This window comes from Astatotilapia calliptera, chromosome 2 (assembly GCF_900246225.1).
Source record: "Astatotilapia calliptera chromosome 2, fAstCal1.2, whole genome shotgun sequence".
In the NCBI taxonomy this organism is placed as follows: domain Eukaryota; kingdom Metazoa; phylum Chordata; class Actinopteri; order Cichliformes; family Cichlidae; genus Astatotilapia; species Astatotilapia calliptera.
In genome coordinates this window covers 26,880,745-26,890,197 of record NC_039303.1, presented here as the reverse complement: position 1 = coordinate 26,890,197, position 9,453 = coordinate 26,880,745, and the positions used below count along the sequence as shown (strand labels likewise).

Sequence of the window (9,453 nt, the reverse complement as noted above, 5' to 3'; positions counted from 1 at the left end):
CCTAAAAACACAAATCTATGTTCAAACAAGTTTAATTCCTGGTATAATTGGATTCCTTGATGTTCACCCACAGTCATTCATTATAAAGCTTTAGTGCCCTTTGATGCCAAGACCTGCAGTCGATGAACACGACTAATGAGCTCCCATTAAACCAACATTTGACTACATGCAAATTTGAGCTTGTAAATAGAGCAATCACTAAAAGTTGTAGTGTAGTAAAACACACATATTATGTCTGCAGTTTTAAAGTAGTCGTGCAGTGCCTCCTATTGGGCACTCCTGCAAAGTGCATGGGGTGTTTGGTGCTTTTGTCCCATTTGAATTGAAAACCTCACCTTTATTTTCTGTGTCTTGCATATATTTCAGAGTGTTGCAACAACCAATCACAGATACAATGCTAATAAATAAAAGCCCAAACAGATGAGGTGCAGCAGGTTTCTGCCTCCAATACACTGCATTATCTTTTATTTTGGTTTCACTGCAAGAATGTGATGAAGAAGCTGTAAGTATTTAATTCCAAAACAGAAAAAACACCGGACATCTGTCAACACCTCGAGAAAGCTGGAGATGCCACACTCCTGTCCAGCTAATAAAACTATAAAACAGCAGCCTGTGCCCATCAACTGCACCAGTAAAGAGAGACCAGTGGGATAAACAAAGCAGTGGAAAGGCTGGCTCTTACAGGGCTAAACCTGAAACCCCTGGAGACAATCCTTTTTAACCTCCTCTGTGAGAAGCCAACGCAGTAAACCCTTACAACTTCCACCTCGTACCTTGATTGTGTAACAGGAAACTAAATTATGACTTAATGGCCGCACACCGAGGCAACCAGGGGGAGATCAGCGGGCTCGTATTTACTGGAATACTCCTCGGATGATTTCCAAAAATACACGACACGACTTTCAGCTTTATTTTATGTGAAAGTTAACACTTTAAGCAACACATTAATAAGAAACAGCAGGAGAAGAAGTCATTCACTGAGCCTTGTTTAGCAGAGAAGGCGAACATTATTCTTTATGTTAAAAGCTAATGAATTGCAGCAGCAGTCAGGTCTTACCTTCAAACAATGCAGGCTGACTCGGCCTTGGCAGGTCAAAACAATTAGCCTAAGTAATTTCGTGTAAGCATGTGTGCGGCCTGCAGTTATTCTGACAAAGATACAGCTGTTCTACACCCTATAATTGAAACACTTCGGAGTAACAAGGGGGCTAAATTGGAAGAAAGTGCTCCGTTAATGTTAAGTCATTCCTAAGGTGAGGTCCAGCTGGGGACCTGTGGTGTGTGTCATCGCACACTTCACTCCCTTCATTTCTACATCAGCTTCTATGACCTAATTTCAAATCAGGGGGAAAAGAAAAGTGTAAAATCATCCTACATCCTGGAGGTGTTTTCTGAGTAGTATTAATAAACTGATTTTCTGATGAAGACAAAGGTTAAATAAATAAAGGTTAAAAGCATACTGGCTTTCATTTTTAAGGTTTTCATATCAGGACATGAGGTCCTAAGTCATCTGATGTAAAGAAAGCCTCAGATGAACTACAAAATGTGACATATTACAGCATGTTGTTATTTATTTAAATTAAGCCAACATTATTTAAGCCAAAGCAGTGGGTGAAAAACTCACCCTTGCTGCTTCCATATGAATTAAGAATGTAAGAAGGTGTTGCTAATCTAACGTAATTGATTATCAGCAAGTGTAAGAAACTCTAGTCTGATCTGGAGCATTAAGGCGTGTGTTAAAAAATGCCAAAGAGGAAAGACACCAGGACTGATCTTAATGAGGCAACTTTTCCAACCCAATAGTCTGGGAAGGGTTATGAGGACACAGCGTCATGGCTTAGGTTCGCAAACCATATCTAAACAAATCCCAAGACTTCTGTGATAATGTCCCTCGTGGACCAAAGTGGAGATATGTCCGTATGACACAAAGCACCACATTTGGTGAAAAACAACCACAGCATATTAGCACAAATAGCTGACACCAGCTGTGAAGCACGGTGGTGATGATTTGGATTTGTTTTGCAGGTGCAGGATATGAACAAAAAAGAAGAGAATCAATGTACTGCAATAGTACAGTCAACGTCCAGGCAGCAACCTGAGTGAAATGCTGTGGTGGGAGCTTAAGAAACCTGTGCTCAAACAAATGTCCACAAACCTCAATGGGCTGAAACAATGGTGTAAAGGAGTGCGGGAACATCTTTTCCAAAACAAAGTGAGACATCAATGAAGCCATACAGAAAATGATTAATTTAAGTAAGTGCTGCTAAAAGTGATTCTATGAGCTACTGAGTCATTGGGTTTACTGAGTTTTCCACAACTTTGTTTAATTTTAAACAAAATGGTACAGTGTCACGTCACATGTTGTTGTCCAGCTCAGGTTCCATTTATCTCATTTTAAGACCCGGTTAAGCTACAGATGTTTTTTTTTTAATTGTTATTTTTTTTTATTATTAATGTGAAACCTTAGAATTGACATAGCTGTCTTCTTACCAAGACTGTACCTGAGGGTACTTTGACAGGATACATAAGGAAAATACATGGTTATGTATTTTTCCCAGGTTTTCTGAAGTGTGCTATTTTGAGCTTAGTTCTTTGCTTGCTTGCAGAAAATTTAGACCTTTCCAGACACTCTGACCTGTGACAGAAGTAAAAGTCCAGATGTTACTGATAACATTAACAACAAAAGGGCCCTGGAACCGAGACAACAAGACACAATTGTTTCATCATTAATTTTTACTGTTTTCAGCTGGGCCGGGTTTTTTTTCCGAGGGTATCCATTAAAATGTGTGCTCTTTTGTATTTTTGCTTTTTAATGCGGCTTCTTATAATGGGCTTTATGTTCTTTAATTATTGTAAACCATTGCACAGTGCCAATAAACCAAACCTAACCCTGAGTTGACTGGAATTCACCATGTACAACAGCTGTTCCTTCCTAAAAAACAAAACAAAACAAAAAACATGTTAATGTGCCCATCAAGCATATTTGAGTAACTCTACAACAGTAAAAGTAATATTTATCTTAAAAAAAGAAAAAGAAAGAAGGAACACTAGCCAAACGGTAACTTCAGTGCAGTGAATCGCTCCCCGATGCAACTGATGGATAAATCCCAGGAATAGTAGTCGAACGCGGAAGAGAGCGGAGCTCAGATGGAATATGGCTCTCTCCAGAGGTTTGAGATGCTGTCAGAGGGTTTTCTCGTGGATACCTGTTCTTATTATCACCGCCGTTGTCTTGTGGTCGTATTACGCCTATGTCTTTGAACTATGTCTTTGTAAGTATGGCAAACTGTGTTGGTTTCCCGCGACTTTGATCGTTTAGTTACAGACACCGCAGACTGCCGCACAGCGGTGTTGACATAACGTTATAGAAAGAGCAGGAAGTGGCTTCGGGTGTGTGCGTTCATTTACTTAATATACAATCAGATTCTCCTTAAACCTAAACTAATTTCCCATCTTCCCCTACAAGCTCAGTGGTAATTCCTGGTTTTATACCAAAACTGTTGTGCTGTTATTCCTCTTAGCTAAGTACAACCTGACAGTCTGGCTAGTCGTGTTAGCCGGTAAATGCTGTTTCAGTAAACAATAAACAAACTAGTGTTAGCCAAAACAGTTAGCTAGACTGTTGTCAGTCAGCCAACTTGGGTGTATTTCTGAAATCATGTTCTTGTTTTAACAGTTACAATCACCAATACACTGGAAAAAGGTAAGCTACCCTCTCGTCTCAGTGTAATGTGCACTGTTGAACCATGAACTAGAATAACACCGGGCTTGTTTCTGATATATTATGTATTATGGTGATTATTTCTTGTGCTTGCAGTGGCCTATTTGCTTTTATTTCATGTTTGCTTTGTGATGTTCTCCTGGACCTACTGGAAGTCAATATTCACCCCTCCTGCGTCTCCATGCAAAAAGGTCTGGAGAGCTAACCTGAATATCACCAATTAACTGTGGCCTATGCTGAATATGTTGTATGCAAATATCTGTCTGTCTGCTTTAGTTTCAGCTGTCATACTCAGACAAGCAAAGGTACGAAATGGAGGACAGACCAGATGCTCAGAAGCAAATCCTGGTTGAGATTGCAAAGAAGCTGCCTATTTTCACTCGAGCCCAATCTGGAGGTAAGCAGTGAAAGCATGTGAAATCATGTGAAATGTTTTTTTTCTTCTAATTTTCTTTGTCCACCTTATTTGATATAGAGTTGTGGGGGGCAGCACTAACAATACAGGTATATTAGCCGCAATCCATCATCTCACACATAATCTGTGTTTGGTGAAAGGAAATGGGTGAGGGCAATTAGCTTTGTGTGCACTCCGGAGCATCTTCATCCAGAGTAATCAGCCAGTATATCTCTTTCATTAATGCTGATTGGTAAGACTTAAGTTCTGGGCTGCAGGAAGTATTTGAAGGGCAAGCTCAGCTCAAATGTCGTCCATTCAACTCGCCATCCTCTTGTCTCCAGCTATCAGGTTCTGCGACCGCTGCCAGGTGCTGAAGCCTGACCGCTGTCACCACTGCTCCGTCTGTGAAATGTAAGACACCCTTTCCTCCCCAATCTCTTCATCTGGAGATGGAGAGAGGCAATTAGATATTTGTTGGCCAGGGACTGTTGTGATAATTAGAGGATGTTGCTTTTGTTTGCCATGTCATGTCTTGAAGACATTATTCCAAAGATCAATCAGTGCAGAAGTTTAGCAAAGGGAACGAGCCGATAGCTGCCAGTGTACATGTTAAAGAAAGCTGTAAGAAAAGCTTGCCTAACATGAAACAAATGCCATTAAAATGATATAGAAACCTTGTCTTGCTTTTAAGGTGTGTCTTAAAGATGGACCATCACTGTCCCTGGTAAGTTGTAATCTCTTCCTCTTCGTCAGTGTTTAAATGGAGAAATAAATGTTTTGTTCTAAAACCAGAATGTCTTTTTCCTTTTAAGGGTGAACAACTGTGTTGGTTTTTCCAACTACAAGTTTTTTCTCCTTTTCCTTGCCTACTCTATGATGTACTGTATATTCATTGCGGCAACAGTCTTTCAGTATTTCCTCAAATTCTGGGAAGTGAGTGTCATTCTTGCTTTATGACTCATATTCACAAGTTGTCATAATGTCATTTTGAAGTCCTTATAGTCAGCAGTATTGTATTTCCGCAAGATTCAAGCATTCTGTCATAGTTTATTCTCAGGTTTCTAGCACTCTCATTTCTCTCTTTCCCAGGGGGTCTTGCCAAACGGGCCTGCAAAGTTCCACGTCCTCTTCCTCATGTTTGTGGCTCTCATGTTCTTTGTCAGTCTCATGTTCCTCTTTGGCTACCACTGTTGGCTTGTGGCCAAGAACAGATCCACATTAGGTGAGAATTTGACGCATTTACTGATTAAACCCTCCTCCTTAAGAAATTGATCTCATTTATTTAATACATTAAGCACACATTAAATATGGTATGGAGAATTGAAAGGTTGACAGGGGAAACCTAACTAGTTTCATATCTGTTTTTTAGAGGCCTTCTCAGCTCCGGTTTTTGCCAACGGACCAGACAAAAACGGCTTTAACGTCGGCACGCGCAGAAATCTGGAGCAGGTATTTGGAGAGAATCGGAGATTGTGGTTCATCCCCGTCTTTACGAGGTGAGTTTGTTGTCAGGAGGCAACTCGTTGATTTCTATAATGAGGTGATGGCATTTTGGCATCTTTACACTGAAGTCTTGGCCCTATAGTTTGCAACAGAGTGTTGAAATACACAGAATTAATTCAGAGTGCAACGTGTGCCAAAGCCAGTATTCACAGAACATGATCTGGATCCTCACCAAAAGCTAATGGATACTTCCTCTGTTCACCACCACTTCTCCACCAGGTTCATGGAATTTGGCCTGTTAGTTCTTGCATAATGTTGTGGACAAAGAGGCTGAGCAAGTGTCTGTACCTCAGCTTACTGCCATGGTGGAGGAAGAGTTAGAGATCAGTATAATGATTTAAGTAGTAGACTGAATATTTGAAGTATAAGGGATATGAATAATTGATGGGGAACAATATGACATTGACTTCAGAATACAGAGTAGTTTTTACATCAAGCTGCAGTGGAGCTAATGAATAACATGCATAGTGAAGAATTTGATCAATGGTTGGAACTTATTTAATAGTTAACTGGATCTTTAACAAGCTTCCATCTGTTTCTGTACCTCTTATATGTCAGCCAAGGGAATGGCCACTACTTTGCTTTGAAGAACCGGAGCTCTGAATCCCAGAACCCCTTATTAGCTAACGAGGACATGTGGGAAGAGTCTGATGATGGGTCTGAGGAGGGAAGCTTGGGTGAGTTTATTTAAATTCTGTCATATTTAAAATACACAGAGCTGAAAACGCCTTTTTCTCATTAATGCCCAATATACTGTATATCCTATTCAACTTATATCATCCAGGACAGCTGTCATGACCTGCTGGTCAACATATCTTCACAGTAGCACCTGATCCATGAAATATATGGCTCTTGGCTTCTATTTACTCTAGATGAGATTGCTGGTGCTAAAGACACAAGTAGCTTCCTTCCAAAAATAATTGGCTCTAATACTTTTGCATTTTTTTAATCCATTAAAAACCTCTTAAGAGACTTAATGCTTGAGTTTTTTCCAGAATCTGTTAGTATCTAATTACAGTTATCCTTTGTGTCATTTTGACCTTTGTAGTTGCTTTGCACTGTGAAATTTAAAAACAAAAATAAAGGGTGAGTCATGCGAGTCACAGGCAAATGCTTGCAGGCATCCGGTGACTTTTACTGTATTTTCTAAACAAATATTTTACCTACTCTATCACCTTCAGGTCTTACAAAAACAAGTAATAGTGTCCAGTGAATACTTGTGCTTTATAAGTTATTTGTGCCTGTCTCTTATTTATGTTTTTTATTCCTATGAAAGTCATATTTATTGCTCGAGTGTAGTGACAGAGAAAATATCCATTCAGAGACCCCGACTTTTCCGTAACTTGACTTTCCAAATATGGAATCCCTGCACTGAAACATCCAAAAACAAACGTTGTTGGAGGTCACACAGTAGGAGCAATAAGATGGGCAAGGTTTGTAACCTTGGGCTAACGGCGGAGGGGATGGGACACAGTAACGACACCATGCAACGGCAGATTAGTTCAATATTTGTTCAGTTGAAATGACCTGAAGGCTTCACTATAAACTGCTGCTGTGTTTATATTTTGCTACCACCTGCTGGTCACATGAACCACACTGTTCACTACCAGATGCATCGTTTACAACAAAACCACAGAAAAAATTAATTTACATGCTGATTTTTTTTTTTTTTTTTTTTTAATCATTCCAGCAGAGGATGTGGACCCCTCTGTTACCATAGAGATGGAGGAATAATTTACACTGGTGGAGACCTGGACTTGTATCGCACACACTGTGTATTGAGAGGTAAATCATTCCAAATCACAAGGACGTTCAGACACACCGAAGGGGCCCAAACAAGAGGATTAAGACCTGCGTTTGGACTGTCGTTGCCAACTCTACCCCGATGCTTCACATACTGATGAAAAAAGGAACTCATTGGATGACCAGTGGAAGCATCGCCTCTCATGTCATCATAAAATTTTATTTTCGGGGCAAGTCAAGTGTTTCCTGTTTTACAGAAAAGCAACTGATTTCTTTTTTTTAATTACAGAGAAAATATTTTGCCTGTATTTGTTATTCTTGACAGAGCACTAAACCTTTACAGCTTCTGTCTGGCAGTGTGCAATTTTACAGGTTTCTGTTTGAGAGTTAAGCTTACAGTGTTGCACCTTATGGTTTCTTTGGTGGGGGACGGGAAGGGAACTCGCACTTGTCAGGCTCCAGAAGTCTCATAGTGACTGAGTTGTCTACAAGTTTGAGGTTTACAGCATTTAGGGGCAGGGATAGCTCAGTAGGTAAAGTGGTCGCCCCATGATCGGAAGGTCGGCAGTTCGAATCCACTTAACGGCTACCCTGAGGTACCCCTGAGCAAGGTACCGTCCCTACACACTGCTCCCCGGGCGCCTGCTTAGTGGGCTGCCCACTGCTTCACTGAGTGAATGGGTCAAATGCAGAGAAAAACAAGTAATTTCCCCATGGGGATCAATAAAGTATCCATTATTATTATTATTATTATTAAACATAAGATTTGACTTAAACATATTATTAAAAAGCTAACTTAACCTGAGCCTTACTAACAAGTATTCCTGCTTTTGGAGTCAGTATCTCCTCGGAATGTATCCTCCTGCTCCTCATCATCCTTTTGAGTACTTTGCACCAACATCTTGGGCACTTCTTCCCCCATTATGGAGTGTTTTATCCTCCCTGTTGCAGTTCGAATGTCATTAGCTCAGTGTCTAATCACAATGGTGACTGTAACAATAAGACAAGCATAAATTTGGTCATAGTTAGACCTGATTACATGTTACATCTGAGTATTATGGCAAACTTGATATGTCTATCTATCAGTGGAGTCATATTCTGAATAGACTGTATATCATGGCTTAAAAGCTGTTTGCTACATTGATTAAGAAGGATGCAGTGATTGGTTAGATTTATGTCTGGGGTTTGAGCATGAGATTTACTGAGACTTTTTTTTTTTTTAAATCTAATCAGTCTTTTTTTATCATTAGCTATCCCTGGGAAGATAACACTTTGGATGCAGGGGATTAAAAGTTGCTTTTGTTATAGACACAAACATGCATATGAGAGGGCATAGGGTCTTCTATGTCTGTTTTTGATCTTTTTAGATAAATACACTGTACATATTAACTGATCCTCATCAACAGGTTGGTAGAGGGCAGTGATCTTCTGCAATATAATGTTCTGATTATTTTTTTTTTTTTACCTGTGTTTATGTATTTTAATACCAATGAAAGCTAATCTTATTCAGACTGCTTTTGTGTATTTAGACAGCGCACCTGGCAGGAAACCACTTCTTTAACAAAGTAAACCCATTTATTCAGTCATGCATAAGAAGTTGGGTTTTCACCAGATGTGTGTACAGTTGTATGTTGAAGCTTAAACTTTTGGTCAGATCAGTTTTTTCCCAAGTTGAGTGACCTAAACTAAATGCTGCTCATATCTGAGAAAGGCTTCTGTTCATTCTACTGAAACTGTAGGTTATTTATCAGGGATATGTGAAAGCTTGTATAAAAACATTGAGAAGGATATGGCTGTTGAGTGTATCATTTAGTCTTTTGTCTATTTATTGTTATAAAAGTCTGCCTTTTTTTTTTTCTCTCGTGTATCGAGTTTGAACCATACCTGCTGCAGGCAGTGTCTGTATATTTTGTTCTATTACCGGTAAGTGAACTATTGAAGTAACATACTTTAATCAAACAGAACATTTACAACTTGAGAAGGCAGGAGTTCAATGTTGCTAGAGCACATGTGGTCCCCTCTTTAACCCGTCTTTGGAGTATGTGATTGTGGTGCTTCCCTTTTTCCATCACGTCAAAACTACCAATAG

The 9,453-nt window shown here is 39.6% G+C and overlaps 1 protein-coding gene across 1 annotated transcript; it reads left to right on the top strand.

The window, feature by feature from the left end:
* Positions 1 to 3,110: 3,110 nt before the first annotated feature.
* On the top strand, positions 3,111 to 7,924 carry zdhhc15b (zDHHC palmitoyltransferase 15b). The gene is made up of 11 exons (XM_026191057.1): positions 3,111 to 3,272; positions 3,677 to 3,703; positions 3,818 to 3,912; positions 3,998 to 4,118; positions 4,460 to 4,529; positions 4,810 to 4,842; positions 4,931 to 5,051; positions 5,208 to 5,340; positions 5,488 to 5,614; positions 6,180 to 6,298; positions 7,312 to 7,924. The coding sequence occupies exons 1-11, from the start codon at positions 3,155 to 3,157 to the stop codon at positions 7,353 to 7,355; spliced, it is 1,008 nt and encodes a 335-aa protein (XP_026046842.1). The 5' UTR covers positions 3,111 to 3,154; the 3' UTR covers positions 7,356 to 7,924.
* The last annotated feature ends 1,529 nt before the right edge of the window (positions 7,925 to 9,453 follow it).

Excerpts from the sequence above, each read along its gene's own strand:
- zdhhc15b (XM_026191057.1), top strand. The coding sequence starts at position 3,155 with ATGGCTCTCTCCAGAGGTTTGAGATGCTGTCAGAGGGTTTTCTCGTGG. Across the intron at positions 5,341-5,487 it reads CAAGAACAGATCCACATTAG|AGGCCTTCTCAGCTCCGGTT; the intron begins GTGAGAATTTGA and ends TCTGTTTTTTAG. Across the intron at positions 5,615-6,179 it reads TTCATCCCCGTCTTTACGAG|CCAAGGGAATGGCCACTACT; the intron begins GTGAGTTTGTTG and ends CTTATATGTCAG.